Source organism: Apteryx rowi, unplaced genomic scaffold, assembly GCF_003343035.1.
Source record: "Apteryx rowi isolate R43461 unplaced genomic scaffold, aptRow1 scaffold_302, whole genome shotgun sequence".
NCBI classification, from domain to species: Eukaryota; Metazoa; Chordata; class Aves; order Apterygiformes; family Apterygidae; genus Apteryx; species Apteryx rowi.
Genome location: NW_020449442.1, coordinates 171,793 through 189,465, shown reverse-complemented (window position 1 = coordinate 189,465; position 17,673 = coordinate 171,793). Strand labels below are relative to the sequence as shown.

Here is a 17,673-nt window from a genome sequence, read left to right as displayed (position 1 = left end):
AGCGGGCCGGGCTGAGGCGGCGGCGCCGCTGCCCGGCGCGGCACTCACTTGCGGGGCAGCCCTGGTCTTGCCCGGGGGCCGCCTGAAGAAGGAGGTGCGGGCGGTGAAGAAGTACTCCTCGGACTCCTCCTCCTCCAGGCTGCTGTAGCCGCTGCTCATGCTGCTGGTCCAGGTCATCGGCGGCGGCGGCGGCTGCTGCTGGGGCCCGGCGGCGGAGAGCGCCGTCCCGGCCGCCGCATGGGGCCCCGCCGCGGCCGCTCCTCTCCCAGCGCCGCCAGGGGAGGAGGAGGAGAGGGAGGAGGAGCTGCCCGGGCGCGTCGCAGCCGGCCCCCGCCCGCCCTTCCTGCAGCACAACTTTGCGCGGGGCAGCGGCCGCGGGACCCCACACGCGTCCCGGTCCCGCTCCCGGTCCCGTGCCCGTCCCGCCGCGGGGCTCCCGCAAGCGCCGGCCGGCGAACGTGGCCTCGTCCCGCCGGCTCGGGCTGGGCCGCGGCCGGGCGCCACCTGCGGCCCGCGGAGCCGCTGCGGGGAGCCCCGGAGGGCGCTGAGAGGGATGAGGGGGCTGAAGAAACCGGTTCCCAGGCTCCCCCTGGTAATTATCTGATCTCGTGCTCCTCTGTGTACGTGAGCGTACAGAACGATGCACTAAAAAAAAATAATCGTGGCAAGCTATAATTGAATGTCTTTCCTGGTTTGTCCTTCTAGTAATCTTCGAATTTAAACTTTTTGCAGACCCAATCCTGCAAAACAATAATAACCTTTAATTCGCGCTGGTGTCGTGGGCGGCTGGCCACTCCTCATGTGATCAGGCCCACAGACTATAAAGTAAATGGAATTCATGGCCCCGGGATGTGACCAAGGAGCGAAGCTCATGAAGATTCAGCAGAGGAGATTAGATGAGCACACAGATAGCAAGAATAGCTAGAACTATAACTGGAAAACATATTTTAAAACACAAAAGTTCTGCTAGGCTGCAGGGCATAAATCAACCTCAGTTATGAATGGGGGAAATGACAGCGAGTCCCTGAAGGCCAAGTCACTCCACATTTATCTGCTTCAGAGCTTCTCATATATTCCACTAATATATCTAGGGCCAGTCACTGTCAGAGACAGGATACTGGGCTTAAGGTACAGCTTCCTGCGACTACACTGTTGCCCAAAAAGCAGCCTTGCCCTTCCTCCACGCCCTCAGCGCAGTGTTCCTGGTGTCTCACTGCGTCCGTGCTGGTGATCCCGGTGGTGACTCAGACCAGCCACAGGAGCCCAAGCAAACCCCAGGCTGAAGGCACAGTGGGGAATTGGGAAGGAGGGCAGCCTTCCCCTTCAGCAACAGCATAGTCTTAGATTAAACAGATTTGAAATGGTATGTTTACCAAGCGGTGGTCTGCTCCAATATGTCAGTTCCCATGGTCTTAATATGCAGCCACAGATTTATCTGGGATGCCATGTCTCCTTCTCCTTCCCTCTACCCTGTCTCCATCTCCCTGGCCCCTCACAACCTCCTAGCTTGCTGTGTGCAGCTCTTCTTATTCCCACTCTCAAATGAGAACTGAGTCTGTTTCTCTCTGTTAGGCACTCTTCTCCCACCAGTATGCATATAGTCTGCTGTATACATTGATAAAGTCACCTCAACATCAACAAAACAACTCACACTGAGAACTACAAACAGCTATTCACCTGGAGAGGGGGGGAGAGATGTTTTTAAATCCTTGTTTTCCTACGAACTGAGTCTTCCAGCTCTTTGTGTTGAGTTTGGCATCTGGCATATTAGGAGGTAGCATAGCTTTTAAAAAACAAATCATTGAGTTTAACAGTGTGTGTGTGAATGTGTCAGATCTTGTTGGTACTGTCAAGCTTCACAGTATTCAAGATAGTTTTAAATTGAATGCCAGGTTACTTGAATGTAACTAAAAGAGTATTAAAATACTTGCTTTAGACGAATGAGCTTGGTGTTACCTGGTTTACCAAGCCCAGTCCCACACCAAAAGGAAGTACCACTAGAGATCTCCTGGGCTTGCCTCTGAACCTACTCGAGACCCTGTAACCTCAGTTTACAAAGTTTTTGGATGTAACACCCCGAACACCAACCATGATTTAAGTAGATTAAGGTTTTTAAGTGACTTGGGTGCACTGCAAAATGGGATTTGTGTTTCCAAACTACATAGGTGTTTTTAAATGTTATCCACTGACACTGGACTGGCTCCCCAGCAACAAAAGGCATTGTGTATATAGCTTGTTTGCTTAGCTTCAACCTCAAAATTGATAGCGTGTGGGTGGACCCTGGCGCTGGCAGGGAGGATCATTAAGACAATAAGCTGCTGCAAGGGAGCTTCAGTCCATCTGTGCAATATCAACTGCAAGCCCTGGGCTTGAATTTGTAGGTTCTCTGGCACCAAGGCATAATATTTACCTTGTCTGTAAAGAATTATTTATACTGATATCACTGAAAGATTTAAAGTATCCTTTTCTCTTGCTGCAACAAAAACTGGTGGAAAAAATACATGTCCAAGTTCTTCATGATATATCTTTCAATGGGTTCAGTCCTCAAATATAGCTCAATTTTTAAACCTGCTAACTTTGACAGGGTCCTCTTAACTTTTTGTGACATGATTCTGAATCAAAAAATTCACTTGAAGATACAAACAGATATGAGGCCTTTCAATTTTGTTTTGCATGGTGCTTGCAAACAAGATATCGAAATCCTGTCAAATATTTCACAAGGCTGATATTTAAAAAGTAATCAGTACCGCTATACTACTGTAATTCAGGCATATTTTTTCAAATAAATTTTAAACTAATCCGGGTCATCTCATAGCTTGTAGATTGGTTAAGTATAGTACATTGTAGTCAGAGCTGAAAGACTCTCAACTGAGGTATCTTTCAGGAATCCTGTATAAACTAATGATGACTATAAACTGCATTATTAGGACAGTAATTCAACTTAATGAAGTTCAAATAAAGTCTGCTTGCTTATTTATCAGGCCTATATTTTATTTATGATAGCACCAACAAGCACAGATTTTCCTTCTAAAGCACAGCCATATGTTGTCACTTGAGATACTACTACCTGGTCCACTCTAAATGCAGGCTACATTATAATGAATATCATGTACCCACTAAAATCTCAAGAAGCTTTAAAAGGAAAAATAACTCCCCCTTGGACATTTCCTTTCAGCTTCCATCTGTCAGTGATTACTGTTCTTTTACATTATACCATAGACTGGGGTGATGTTAAGCATGAAGGCACTTCGCTGGGAGCTGCAAGGGGCTCTATCCTCTGCTGGTAGGACTCTGAAGGGCTACGTAATGCGCTGATGTGTGGATTACACTTCCCCTCTGGATTTTACTGTTCCTCTCAACAGCATATTTTTTAAGGTCTCTGTCCTCAAATACTCTTCCTCCTTCTCAAATGGCTTTCTTAATCTTACCTAAGTAAGATCGGTCCAAGGCTTTTCATTTGCTTATTTGATACTGCATTAAACCTCGAGACTACCAGGCCTGGATTATTTTTGGTGCACTCTGACAAGCCTCTTAATTAGCCAGTGAAAAAAATAACACTGCATAGTGAAAACAGAGAGCCACAACTCAAGATAAAGTTAATAATATACATTCTGAGAGCATACTTGTTCTTCTGGAGAATTAATGAAGCATTAGGTAAAAATAATGAATTTCAAAGCCAAGAAAGGCTTTGAAAAAGCCAGGAGAAAGATTTTAAAGCATATACAAATGCTATCAGGCTCTCAATCAGTCATTCAGAGATATAAAAATTCAGTCCAGCAAGGAAATATGCCGGCTACCAGTTATCATATGATCACATGGGCAACTGGCAAGAAGATGGAGATATATTTTTTTAAAGAGCAATTAAATTCAAATAGCAAGTCATTCTACTAATGCACCTTTGAAGAAAATGAGAAGAAACTTTCTTGTTTTTTTAATAAAGCTTGATGACACAGAAATATAATTTCAGAATATTTTTAAACTATAGCCTGCCCAAGTCAGTTAAAAGTAGTAACTCAAGTAATACGACCAAAAATAGTAATGGGCACTCTCTGTTCCAATAAAAAAATGCTCATGAAAGTCTTAATAAAAGGCAATCACAGGCAAAGATGAACCATGTGATATTCAGCTATTTGTTATGTAAAGGGAAAAAACTATTAAAAAACATTTTACATTCATGGCTAAAATTCAGCTTTACATTACTTTGTGGTTTTGGAGAGTCACTTCAGAGACATGAAACATCAGGTATAGCTTCCAGAAAAGTGAAAATAAAAGATGAACTTCCCAAATGGCAAAACGGGTGTGAATAACTTGATTAATCTGGTAAGGATTTGGACTTTCAACTAGTATAACTGAAATAACTTTTAGAACCAGATATCAAATTTAATAAGGGTGAACTGCTTCACAGGGTCTTGCAGCTTCATTTGTTTAATTGTATTAAAATAGTTGATCACTGTTTTTTATAGCAACCTTTTAGGTATTTGAGGACTCTTATTGTTCCCCCATTCTTCTCTTTTCCAGACTAAACACAGAGACAACGAATAAAACATTGTATAGAGTTTACATTAATTCCATAAGCAACTGCATGGTGTTTACATGTTTCTAAAACATGCCCTCAGCCCTCTGACACAGAAACTCAGAGAACTCATTAAAATGGCAAATTTACTAAACAGTCACTTGGCTAGTAGCAGTGCTTCGACTCTCCAGGCCCATGATGCTCAGCTCTGTACCCTAGGCTTGGTCTTTTATCCAGATATTCACACACCCAAGTTTATCAAAAGGCACTGCATCAAAGGAGCATGAAAGCTAAAAGCAAGATACAGCACAGGGTTGGAGAGACCTATAACATTTAAGACTAAGTTTCTACTTAAATAAAAACAGTAGCATGGAGTTCTCAAGAGAATCTCATTCCATTTTTTAGTCACAAGGATAATAAGGAATTAAGCATATGCCTAAATTTTAAATATTTTCAAAACCTATTAGCCTATGAAATACTAATGGGTGACCTCAGTATCAGGGAAAAAGGAGATGGCTTGACAGGTCTTGCAGTCAAGCTAGATGTCGCCTCAGGGGTAAGGGAGACATCTATGGCTTCCCCCCTTTTCTATTATTTCCCCCGAATTCGGTGGCCACGCGGGGTCAGCCTGCGAGGGTGTTTACATGCTGCGGCAAGGAGGACCTGTGGTGGCCGCGCAGCTCCCGGGGGGCCGGCAGCAACGTCTGGTGGGGTCAGTGCATTGAAGGGAAGCTGGACCTGGGCTGCAGGAGGGACAGAGTCAACCCGGGGACTAAACTTCCTTACCAGTCCCCCTCACCTGGTAAATCTGCATCACTTTCAGCACTGGTTTGCAAGAGTTTCATTAATGACCCTAACAGTATTTGTAATTATAATTGCTGGGCATTTGCAAGGCACACCTAACCCCTCACTGCTTCAGGTGCCCTTTTGGTCTCTTCAGGAACCTTGCAGTTCTCTCTCTCATTTTCTGTCTTTCATACGTCTTTGCATGTACTGGCACTGATCCCGTAAAGGCTTAACTATGTACATAGTTTTATCTGTGATTAGTCCCTATGGACATACTACATCTTAAAATATGCTCAGGAGTGAAACCAGTAAGTGTTCATACTTAGTAGCACTTTGGATTTGGCTTGTTTGTAACATTCTACAGTGAAATATAATTATTCCATGATGTTCATGATGCAGATTATGTTTGCATAGCAAAGAGAATCCAAAAGGCAAGTTGTAGAGGAAGAAATACAGAGTTTGTGACAGAATGCTCCTTTAAAATCAGAATAAATAATGTAGGGATCATGTGTTTTTAGTTTTTTGAAATTCCAGCTGAAAACAGTGGTAATTTCAAATGATCAAAGCAAAGTAATAAAGTTGAAATACACCCAACACAGAACAGCCACTCAGGCCTGTAGTTTCCTTAGACCAGTAACTTTCTGTTTATTCATTTCTTCCATTTGTCTTGAATTAATAGCTCAGGTCTGTTTAGTACCATTGGCAGCAGTGACAATTATACTTTGATTCATACTCAGTGACTTGTTAATTCAAACAAGGTCATTCCAGCCACACAGACATGTGAGTGCAGACTGAAAACAAACAGGAGTCAGCTAAAGAGCCTCTCTCCGTTTCCTTGTGAAAAATGTGATGGGGACATGTACTTGCTAAGGCAGATACAACCTTAGACAGCCTTAATCCTTCTCTGGCTCCTAAAATTCTTAATTCTGCTCACCCCTTAAGACTCATCAGTGCAGCTCTTTTATCCAAAATCCTCAAAAAGAAAGGGATACCTGGAAACTAGAAATGATCTGTGTAATCTCTTTCTTACTCGCACTTTCACACACTTGCAGTCCCACACTAAATCCACAGTCTTGATCTATCATACTTAAAGTAATTGAACACAAGCTAATAGGCCCCAGGACAAGTTCACTTCCACTGTCCCATCTTGGGGTTGTGCTTGGAGCCATCAGGCTTACATTATCTTGAACGGAGATTAAAAAGGGGACAGAAAGAGGAGATTGTGCTTGTCTCCTTTCTTATGATGCTGCAAACATGTGGCCGCCTACCACATGCAGAGTCTTACTGAAGCCAATAGAGGTACTCATAATTTTAAACATGCACATCGTTTGGAGGATTGGGAACCTTGTCTTGATACCAACCTAAAGTTAGAAAGATACAGCTGTATCCTTCTTGACAGTATTGGAATTACCATCATTTCTATGTTAGATTTGACAGCTTCCCAAAATATTCAAGAAAGAACCATTTTTATCTCAAAAAGATTTTAATGTCATTGGATCCAGGTTACTAATGTGACACAAGACTGGCCAGTGCTAGACTGCAAGTGCAAGTCTCACCTGGGGAATATTTTTGCAGTTTGAAGATGCTGCCAGGGAATCTGGTCTTGACACGTGGGAAGGGCACCAGCCTGCCACCACAACATCCTGCCCTCATCCCAAATCCACTGGGACCAACTGAAAGACTCCCACTGACTTTGGCAGGATTTAGATAAAGCTCAGAAAGCAATCCTTTGCTAAGTGTGTGTGTGGTTTTTTTCAGGTTTAATACTTTCTTGAAAAAGTTATTTGCATCCCAATTAGGCATAAGTACTCTCTAAAACTGAGACATTTGCTAGTAATGTTTCTTTCTTTCAATCCTGTTGACTATAAACAGAATTATTAAACAGGTATTTTCTTGTTACAGATATTAAAAAGGTAGATTTTACAATAAAAATGATGAACAAATATTTCATGTGTCCGTCATATATTTTATAAGAGAGTTTCAAAGAGCTGTGCAAATATACTGAAGCGAGCTTTGACATACTCCTCACTTTCATTTCAAAGGTTGGGTTTCTGTGGCACAGACGGATCAGTAGATGTGCCAATATTAGTAACAGCTCAAAGCTGAAAGCAGTGTTATTACATCTGGAAATCTGTTCCCCTTGGCAATGGCCTTTTTAGCTTGTGCTGTAGCCAGCCCTAGCAATGTCAGCCCACAAGGCTGTCAGCATCCAGATGTAGCTCGAGAGCCCCGACTCATCCTCCCTCGTACAGTCCCATTTGTGGGAATGGTCAGGCTCAAGCACAAGTAAAGATTGACATCATAAAGAAAGCTTAGAGGTCTAAGGAGCGCTGTCATCTAATTCTCTGTAAGCACCAGGCCTTACCAGGATGCGTGGTAGAGCCGCTACATGAGAAAATACAATCCTAAGGAAATATTCTATAATAAAGTGTACAGAAAACAGACATTCTCCTACTTTTAATTCTCTTCCTAATTGCTAACAGTATGTAAAAATACTTGGGGCAGTAAAATTAACCAGGACCTTCTGTTTTAACTAGAGAAACCACAACTGTGGGAGCTCAGCATGCTTGTGAATACCAGGAAAATGTGAGCCCTAATGCACTGTAGCTGCAATCTGATCCCCAGCATCTGTCCTAAAACCAGTAAATTGGTGGGGGAAGGGGCCTTCTGATCAGGCAATCAAGTCCGCACTGTCATTTCCCAGACAAAGAACAAGAAATTCTCATGTCAGACTATGTAAGAGAGGTCATTTTGTTCTGTTTAATAATAAGTCTAATTGTGATATATAGTAGAAACTCCCTCGAGACTGTCCACCCAGGTTTAGGACTTCCTAGTAAATAATCTTGACAACTGTCCGGTAACAAAGATATCCCACGAAGACAGTATGGTTTGACAGGACAACAGGTCTGAAAACGTGTTGCTGAAAGCTTGTCTGCTCCTTCCAATCCACCCTTAGCCGCCATCCGACAAGATTAGCCGTGAAGTCCCGAGTCCCACGCCTGTGAGCCAGCCCTGCCAGCTGAAATGCTGGGGTTTATAATATAGTAGTCTGGCCTGCGCGTTCACACATGCTCATGTGCCCAGCAGGCAACGGAGGAGCTGCCCATTGCTATAGCCAGGTAATGACAAATAAGCCACAATAAAGCCCAAAGAAGAAAGGGAACATTTTCAAACAGGAATCTGATTTTTCTATCCAGAATTTCTGGAAATCTCAGAACAAATGACCAGACAAATTTCTGGGTGAAAAAACAGTACACATCTAGGAAAGCAGGGATGTATGATCCCAATTCTGAGGAAAGATTTAGAAAAAAAAATACTAAAAAATTAAACAGGAAGATAATGGGAAAAGTAGAATACATGAAAGGACAACTAAAGAATGTATTAGGGTTGTGAAGATACTGGAGAATTAGAAAAGAGAAAAGCAAGAAAGAAAAATATGGGGTTTTTTTCTTTCAAAATTGTGGAGTGATGTACAAAGCATCTTGAATCCATACTTTAGCAGTTTTAAAATCAGCTTCCTGGCTTCAGATTCAGAGGGAAGAGGAAAGGAGGAAGTCTATGTCTAACATTAATGAGAAGCCCAGCAGAGCCACAGACTGCACCGATCAGGTCCTGAGGTGAGAGGCTTCCTGCTTTTGTACAGCGCCAGCGCCCCTCTGCCTACGTTTTACCACTCAGCCCTAGTGACACTTCAGGAAAATAAGAATGACCAGAGAAAAAACAACACTTACATGCAGCAGGAGCACCTTCACAGCCTGGGTGAAGGAAGAAGGCAGATGGGGAGGCCCAGGAGGAGCTCCTCGCAGATTTGCTCTGCGCAGCCTTCGCTGCCCCCACGGCTGCTTGTGCTATGGGTGGAGAGGTCAGAGCCTCAACCCTGGGCTGATGCAGTGCCAAGCTGATGCTGCTTATTTTTATCTTTTTCATTAATGAAAACGCCCTGCTTTATGACTGCCTGTTCAAACCCAAGCCGGTCTCCCACACACTTGCGTGCATGCCATGACCGAGACCCTCGTTATTCCTCTCGTTCCCCGCGTAGGTGGGTCAGACACAGGTTACAAAGGAAATTGTAATTCTGGCATCTCATAGCCTTGTGCCTATTTGTTATAGCTAGCCTTTTATATGCAGTACGTACGTAATGCTCTATGACAAAGGATTTATAAGACTTAGGTCTATGCTGTCAATAACTTAGCTTCCCAGTTGGGTCCCAGGCCTGGTGCTCTGACAACCTATGTTAGTCGTTAGTTCATTTTTGGTCCCTCTTTTAGAGTCAATCAACACATTGCCTTCAACACGAGACCCAGTCCTGCTTCCAGGGCTAGTCTGTTCCAGAAATCACTTGTCTCTGTAATAGGGACCATGCTGCCTTCCTCCGCTTTTCACCATCCCCTCGCGCTGTGTCCACGGGCATCGTGCCCTCAGCCTCCCCTCCTGCTGCCCAGGCAGGCTGAACCGAAAAAACACACGTGTCGTGTCGTGTCTTAAGTCCACAGGCACAGGGGTGCGGACACACAGTCTGCTCTGCAAGGGGACACCTCGGAGAAACGTGGACATGAGCCACTTGGCACTGCCTGGCCTGAGGCCAGGGATCGCTCCCTGCGCTGGAGGCCTTCAGCAGTGCAGACGTATAGTCACGGCTGGCTTAGAAGCTGTGCTACATCTACTGATCAGTTTTCAATGTAATCTTTAAAAGCAAAATATTTAATTAAATTAATTTTACAGTAACTGCTTATTTTTATATTATTTATAATACTACACTTGTTTTGTAAAATCAGAAAAAAAAACTATTATCCTATCATTCCAAACTTTTCTTGGATAATTATTCTTCATTGTGATTTGAAAAGGGAGGATCCAAAAGTTTAATGCTGTTATAATATGGCTGGAGAGAAATGGCAGAATAACATATGAAAAACAGGTTTTATATTGTAGTACTTTTAAATGTGAAATTTTGCCAACTGCAGGTTGCAACAAAAATCTATAGAGACCCTACACAGAATCAATGTCTCTGGTATTTTCCCACCACAATAATGTCCAAACTCTGATGTCATGACCAAAGATTGATTTTTTTTTAAGACTTCAAAGAGGTGTAAACTGTTAGCTTCTGGAAACTGAATTAAAATCTTACTTGTAAACTAAGGAAACCCAAAGAGATTTTTATAAAATCACTTGTAATTGTTATCCTATCCCTTTTCTTCAAACATGGTCATAGACTCACTATGGAGAAGTATTATTTACATACCACTGTTTGAGAAATCCAATGGGTTTAAGTTATACATGGGAACGAAGCCTTTACAAAAGAACAGTTTGTATTTCAGCATTGCCTTTCTAGAATGGCTTGTATTTTATAGAAACGCCTTTAAAAATCATAGAAAATGTTATGCCCAAAGGAGAATTTGGGGGGAAGGGAACCAGCAGAGGTAAAGCAGATGCATCTAACTCAAGCTGTTTTGCAACCCATAACTCCAGCATTCAGTACAAAGCATATGCTATATTTTCTACTTGAAAGCCAACTGTCACTTCAAATGAAAATAGTTCTGTATGTGCTGCGCCATTAAATTACACAGACACACAAGTCCATGCTAACTAGCTGTTTACCTCTCTGTTTTACCATAGCACATAAGTTATAATCAGAGGAAGGAAACTCCTTGGAGATCTGAAGGCTTTTAATTGTTTTGGAGTGCAGCTGGTTTGAATTACAGCAAATCAACACCGCTCAAGGTCAACTCATAGTTCAGCCATAGCTGCTTCAGCAAGCGAATTTAGTTTGTTTACCTCTTCTGGGGAAGGTTTAACTGCTTGGTTACTTATTTTATGGATATTTCTAGGCTTAAGAAACACCGCAACAGGTGAAACTGAAGGAACCTAGGCTGCCACAGCCATTTCCTTTATATCTTGTACAACAGCACTGGGCAATTTTTAGAGCAGCTAAATATAGCTTTTTTCCTACATTTGAATGCTTTATTTCAATGTTTTCTTTTCTGTTACTGACATAAAAAAGGCTCTCTACAGACTCATGAAAACATCTCCTGCAACTCTTATTTTCTTTACTGTGTTGAGATTTGCCACACAACCGACGCGACTAGAGATTAAGGTTGGACTCAAGTATTTATTCTTGCCCTTAGCTATCAATCTGATCTGCCCCCTCCCAGAGGTTCCTGGTCCCTCTGCAAAGATGGCTCAGCTGTTCATGAAGCAGCTGCCGAACTGCCTCAATTGAACGCTTAGCATGTTAGGATAAACTGGAACCAATTTTGATTTTTTTTTTTTAATAACGCTAAGCTGAGATTTGCCACAGTAGAGCAGCTGCTTCATTAGCTGAGCCATCCCTCAGGGGAAACGGGGTGGGCAGCAGGGGTGTGAGCTGCTGGAGTGATACCAAGGTAAGATGGCATTGCTCAGAAGTTAGAGACCTCCAGGTGGGGGAGGAACACAAAGTGATTTGGGACACAAAGCACCACCCTGAGTAATTCAGGAGCACTTTCTACTGCCCTATACCAGCCGAATCCAAGACCTATGCTGGTAGCTGCCACTACAAAGACAATCCTACCAATACCAACTGTTAAAAAACTGCAAAATCAGTGCATGATTTTTGTTTTAAAAGGAGGTTCTTTGTGTCTCATACATTATCTTTGAGTTCTGCCGATCAGTGATTATTACTGCCGATGGTATGCTGTCTCCATCATTTATCTTCTCTCTCTCATTCCCCAGCTGCAGTGTGAGACCCCCACATAACCCCAGGGCAGCACTGTGGCTCCCCTCCTGCACTTGGCGTCTGGAGTGCCAGACCTGGAGAGAAGCCACAGCAATGGCCAAAGGGAGGTGGTGTCTGCATGACTCAACGGATCTACAGATGTGTGCATATGGCCATATGTGCAGGTAATTCTATACTCTGGGTGCTCCTCTCCTCTCCTGACATGTGACCAAATTAGTGGAGTCACAGGGTAATTGGAAGGTCTGCTGTACCTCAAGGATAGAAAGCAATCAGTGAACATGCAGTCAATTTGCAGACCTCAAAATATGTCAGAAGCATTACTGAATGCAACAGCACAGCACAGCTATGCTAAAGAGCTCCCACTCTTTGCTGTATGCATAAAGGCATCCACCTCCTTTTCATTCAGATCTGAAAGTCTTTTTAAAAACTCTCAGTTTTGAAGACCTGCTTTTAAATTAACTTAGGAAAACTCTGAAAACTTTTTAGATGAGGTTTGTGGCTGGGCTGTGAGGATGTGAGACACAGTGGCACACCAGCACCGCAAGTCCTATGTCAGAATTCTACATCCGCCTCCTGGAAGCAACCTCGTGCCACAACCCCCCACACCGTGCCACAACCCCCCACACCGTGCTCAGCGGGCGGCACCTCCCCACATGGCCTTAACATCTGTGCCAGGATCTGTTCTTTGGGGAGGATCTGCCTCTCAGTACTTGGCTGCTTTCAGAGGCCTCTCTGCTGTTCCTCATGGTGGCTGACAGTGGTCACAACCACTCAGTAGTGGGGCAGATACCCTTACAAGGAAACCTAGTGATACCTTCCCCTCTTCAGTGGGAGCGTGGTAGGCATACCCACCACTGTAGATCTATAAACTAGCTTTACTGGGTTCATTTCAAATAGCGTTGGGAAGCAAATGGCAGCGTGTGCTCTAGTTCTCATTCTTCACATAGATAATAAGCTAAGGTGCATTTACAAGGCAGCGTGTAAAGTTCTTCTAGCTCCCAACTTGGACAAGGGATTGCAGGCATCTGGGCCAGACTGCGCGCAGCTGCCAAAATGAAGCAGATGGATGGGAGCACAGCAAACTCTCTCCGATATCCTTGCCAGCAGATTCTGCAGGTCAGCTATTGAAATTATTTTCAGATCAGCATATTTTAAGTTTTGAATGCAGCCTTTTCCAAAAGGCCGCAGCAAAAGAGTGTTTGTAAAGAAAGGGGTGTTCTTGGAGAAAAGCAATTTCCTAAAGAATCCATTTCCTAATTAAAACACCAGAAAGGTGTACGATTTTCCTAAAACTGGCACTGAGGGCATATCTGTGACATGGAGATAATTACTGGAAGTAACTGAAGTGAAACTGCCAAATCTGACTACAGCAGAATTGCCAGAGATTTTTTCCTTCTTAATTGCAGCCAAAAACCACAGGTGACTTAAAAGAAACAAAAGTGTGAGGAAGAGTGTGGAATGACCAGGAAATACTGCTCTTATGCACTTTGCTTTAACACAATATAGAGGACTGGTCTATGAAATGCTGCGACAGTCCTTAGTATTATGGGCAGCTGCCAACTAATCTTAAAATCATAGTAGCCTGGGGATGGGTGGGATCCAGGCATGCACATTTCCCTTGCCTCAGAGGCCCCATGCCTGCTAACCTCTCTTTCTGGTGCCAGTCAGGGGTAGTTCCTGTCCCCAGCTTCAGGAACGCCCAGAGACAAACTGTGCTGACTCTCCAGCAGGCAATCTCAGTCCAAAGAAGGATCAAAAATATCAGCTGAGGATTTAAAAAAAGACAGTTAATAGATGTTTACAAACTGATGGGGAAACTGGATCTGTTGTTGCAAAACAACAGATCTCACTGGCTCTGTTAGACCCTGATCCTTTCTCACTGTAAAAGCTAATGCAGTGGTCTTCATCTTGAAGAGTGGGGTTGCCCCAGGGCGGTCCAGACTGTGTGATGGGAGACAGAGGGAGAGAAGAAAAAAAAATACATACTGGTTTTGTCTGCCCCCTTTGTTCCTTTTCTGTTCCCCTCTTCCTCTTTCTTTAGGAGAAGGTCTCTATTCTCTGCTGCCCCACTGCCTGGGGCTAGTCTTTCTGCCAGAGTACAAGAAGGCAGCACAGGACTAGGCTGAAGAGACCAGAGTCAGTGGGGAAGTGATGTGAATGGGCTGGGGGATGAGGTGGGGGAATGCTCACAGGGGATGAGATACATTACTTATGTCCTTAGCTGTATCTGTTAATTGTGGGAAAAAATATAAAGAACTCAGTAAAATCATAGTTCACAAATGCAGCTGTCAAAGATTTTACTCCTTTCCCTCTCTCATGCTAAGGTACCTCTGAATTCATCCTATCTGTAATCCACAATTTCAAGAACTTATCCTTGCTTTCCTTCCCCCACATTACTGATTCTTTAACAAATTCAGGAACATTCTGTGATAAATCACTCTGCAGTACTTGATTTCAGTACAACAGAGGTATGGGTAAGGCATAAACAAATTTAAAAAACTATAAAGTTTTCAGAATGTAACTCTACTTGCTATTGATACACAACTGTGCCACATAGTACATTTATCTGCCTGTAATACTTTGCATCCTCAGTGCAATTATGAGCAGCAGATAGGCAAACAGCATTATTCACAATGCTACAATTTCCAGAAACTTCAGTTATTTCTGACTCCTCAAACTGAGACATTTTTGAGGTAGAATGAAATATCAGATTTGCATTACACAAGCACCTTACTCTCCCTCGAAAAGGGAAGAAAGGAAAGCAGGAGGGCAGACACTAAAAATTAAATCAGCACATCTGAAAACTGTGGCCAAATTGACTTGCTGAAGGCCATATCTAATCAGTTATTAGTAGAGCAAGGACTGCAAGTCTGGCTTCCTCACTCCCAGTTTCATGCTCTAATTCCTACCTCTAACAAATTGCTTTATAATAATCATAAGACCTTTCTGATTAGTCATATATGCAGATAAAGAAACCTCTTTCCAAGGTTACAATAAAGGAAAATATTATTCAGGATGGCAAAAGGAGAAGGTTGGGGGGACAGGACAGTGCAGATCAAAATCTCAGAGTGGAGCATGTACTGAGAGCAACCTTTCTCCAAATACATCATTAGAAATGTAAAAGTAGTGGGCAGCCTTGCTATACACAAGTCTTCCTTCCCCAATGTGGCAGAATAGTTTGATAAGGTCAGTGTGATACAAAAGTTTAGTGAAATCAAGACGACATAATTGCACCCTGAAGTCAACTAGGTGAGGGTCAGCCCCAGACAAGATACCTAGTGCTGACCTCATCCTGCTGCCCCCATGCTTTGTTCCCACTTAGGATTTTAAAGCAAGATAATCACTGACCATATTTATCTTGTTGTAAACAAACACTCTGTCAGAGAAGACAAAGCCTTAGAAGTGGATTGACCATGGCTACCTACATACTTGCAAGCACTGGCAGAGAAAGAGACTGAGAAGCACGGGATACGCAAATGATTTGGGCTTTCCGAATTGACTGCAGCCTATCAATAGGCAAAATATCTTAAATGGGCATCTGCAGCCCTCCACTGGTTCGTGGGACTAGATATAATATATGTGTTAGAAGACCTCTTGGGGTCCCACAATGAATGTTTTCCTCTCCAAGGTAAAGGGAAGATGAAGACTTTTTCATTTTCTCTAAGGAGACCCCTTGGATTATCAAAAGAGGCAGGCACACAGAGACCTACTGGGTTTATTTTCTCAGGGCACTGTCTGCCTTGCAAGCAGCAGGGCTCCAGGGCCTTGTAGGCCAGGAGCTGTTCCAAAACTCACCCTTAGAGGAGGCTTCTTAATTAAAAACAGAGTCACAGAAAAGAGAAGTTAATGGAAAATACAAGCTGCTGTATAGGTTTTACAGGAAAAACAACACACCTCTCCATCCTCAGTTCATGACTTTGGATTGCTGCTTCTCCCTACCAACTCCTGACTTTGCAGGTGGTCCAGATCTGTATCAAGATGGGAAGTGTAATGGAAATAGCTGCATCCCACAGCCCATACATACACAGAGGAAAATATTCATCTAGGTTTCTCTTCATCAGTCCAGTTGCAGAATGTCTGGAGATTACACATGAAACATTTGCAGAGACAATATACAGAAGATATGCTTAATGAAAGAGATGTTTCAACCAGCTACTATTTTACTTAAGTGAGTATGTCATACCTTCTCATACATAATTTCTTCCTTTTTTCATCCTGGTGATAGGTGAGTTTCTTCTTTCAGCAAGACAAAATAGATGTAGATACAAAAGAAATAGGAGTCACAAGAAATTTAAAGGTCAGAGGTGAAAGGCTATCAAGATGCAAAACCAACCTCTGGATCAAAAATCTGTTACAGAAGACCACAACCATAATGTAAGGTGTCTATCTTCAATAAGGTGATGAAGGGACTTTATCTCATTTTTGAAAGGGTTATTATATCATTTGTGAAATAAACATTGGATGAAATAAAAAATGAGTAGCTGATCACCAGTGTATTACTTTTAGAACAAATCAAACCTATAAAGCTTGTAGGAATCTACATTGTGTAGCTCTGTCTCTGTGTTTGGAAGAAACAGCACAACAGCCTTTTGGATCTGGGCAGCTTCCTTCTCATGGCAGTAAGAGACCAGAAAGTCCCAGGAGGCAGAGGTGAAGGATTCCCAGTAGGACCTATGCTGTGGGAATGGAGGCTTACAATAGGCTAAACAAAAGCAGAGAATGCAACAGGACAAAGTGACTATGGCCTGAGCTCTCTCACAATTGCTGTGAGGACCCAGTACTTTTTGGTCCAGGTAAAGTCAGCTACCTTTTTATGCTTTGGGTGAGAAAAAGGACCACTCCCCAGAAGTTTTAATAGTATGACCTCATTGCCACTGCTTTTAAGTGACACAGTAACTGGTGACAGTTTCCTTCCTGCTAATAAATATGTTGAAGCATTAACACTAACTACATAGCTGAATTTGTACACGCTCATACACTTTATTTGTAGTGTAAACAAGAAATATGTATGTTCTTATTCACATTTCCTGTGGAGCAGACTGACATGAGACAGTATATACAAGAATGGAGCTTCATTGTAGATCAAGATCATTGGAAGAACAGGGACGGCCACCCAGTGTACATGCAAAGCCAGTGAGAAACGGAGTTTATAGAAACAGGAGGGCTCCTCTGTCCAGTTTGGCAAGAAATGCACATGAGGAGAAGGACTCCTGGGAGACCATCAGGACAAAGACTGAGAGCAGGGCACCAAGGAAAAGCCCAGAGGGCAGCTTCTAGGCAGTGTCCTAGTTGGAGGAAGCCATGAGTCAGTAAGCAAAAATGCTCCTGCTGTTTGATTCCTTTTGGGAAACAAGGCTTTACACTCCTCTATGATAAACAGGACTGCATCGGAACAACACAGCGCTCTATTCTCTACCTGTTTTTCTAACAGTTGTCTGTGGGACTGATGGTTGGCAAACTACTTGGATCAAAGAACGGGAACAAACATTTTCATATCTTCACCTAGCAATGTTATCATTAAAAATAATCAAAAACCGCTCCCCACCTTCCTTCCCCACCAGAGAAGATTTTGCATCATGCCTTTCCTGCACTGAGTCGAAAGGCAGCAGCAAGCCTGTCCCTGCAAATTTCCAACAGCTGCTAACACCATAAGTCAACAAAA

General features: G+C 43.0%; 1 protein-coding gene across 2 annotated transcripts in view; it reads right to left on the bottom strand.

The window, feature by feature from the left end:
• RASSF3 (Ras association domain family member 3) overlaps window positions 1-17,673 on the bottom strand; it is a 97,757-nt gene that overhangs the window by 54,745 nt on the left and 25,339 nt on the right. The window contains exon 1 of one of the 2 annotated variants that reach the window (XM_026070053.1): window positions 49-177. The exons of the other annotated variant lie outside the window; for it this stretch is intronic. Coding sequence (XP_025925838.1) covers window positions 49-177 — 129 coding nt within the window. Of the gene's footprint in view, window positions 1-48; window positions 178-17,673 lie in introns of those variants that run through there. 2 annotated transcript variants of the gene reach the window in all.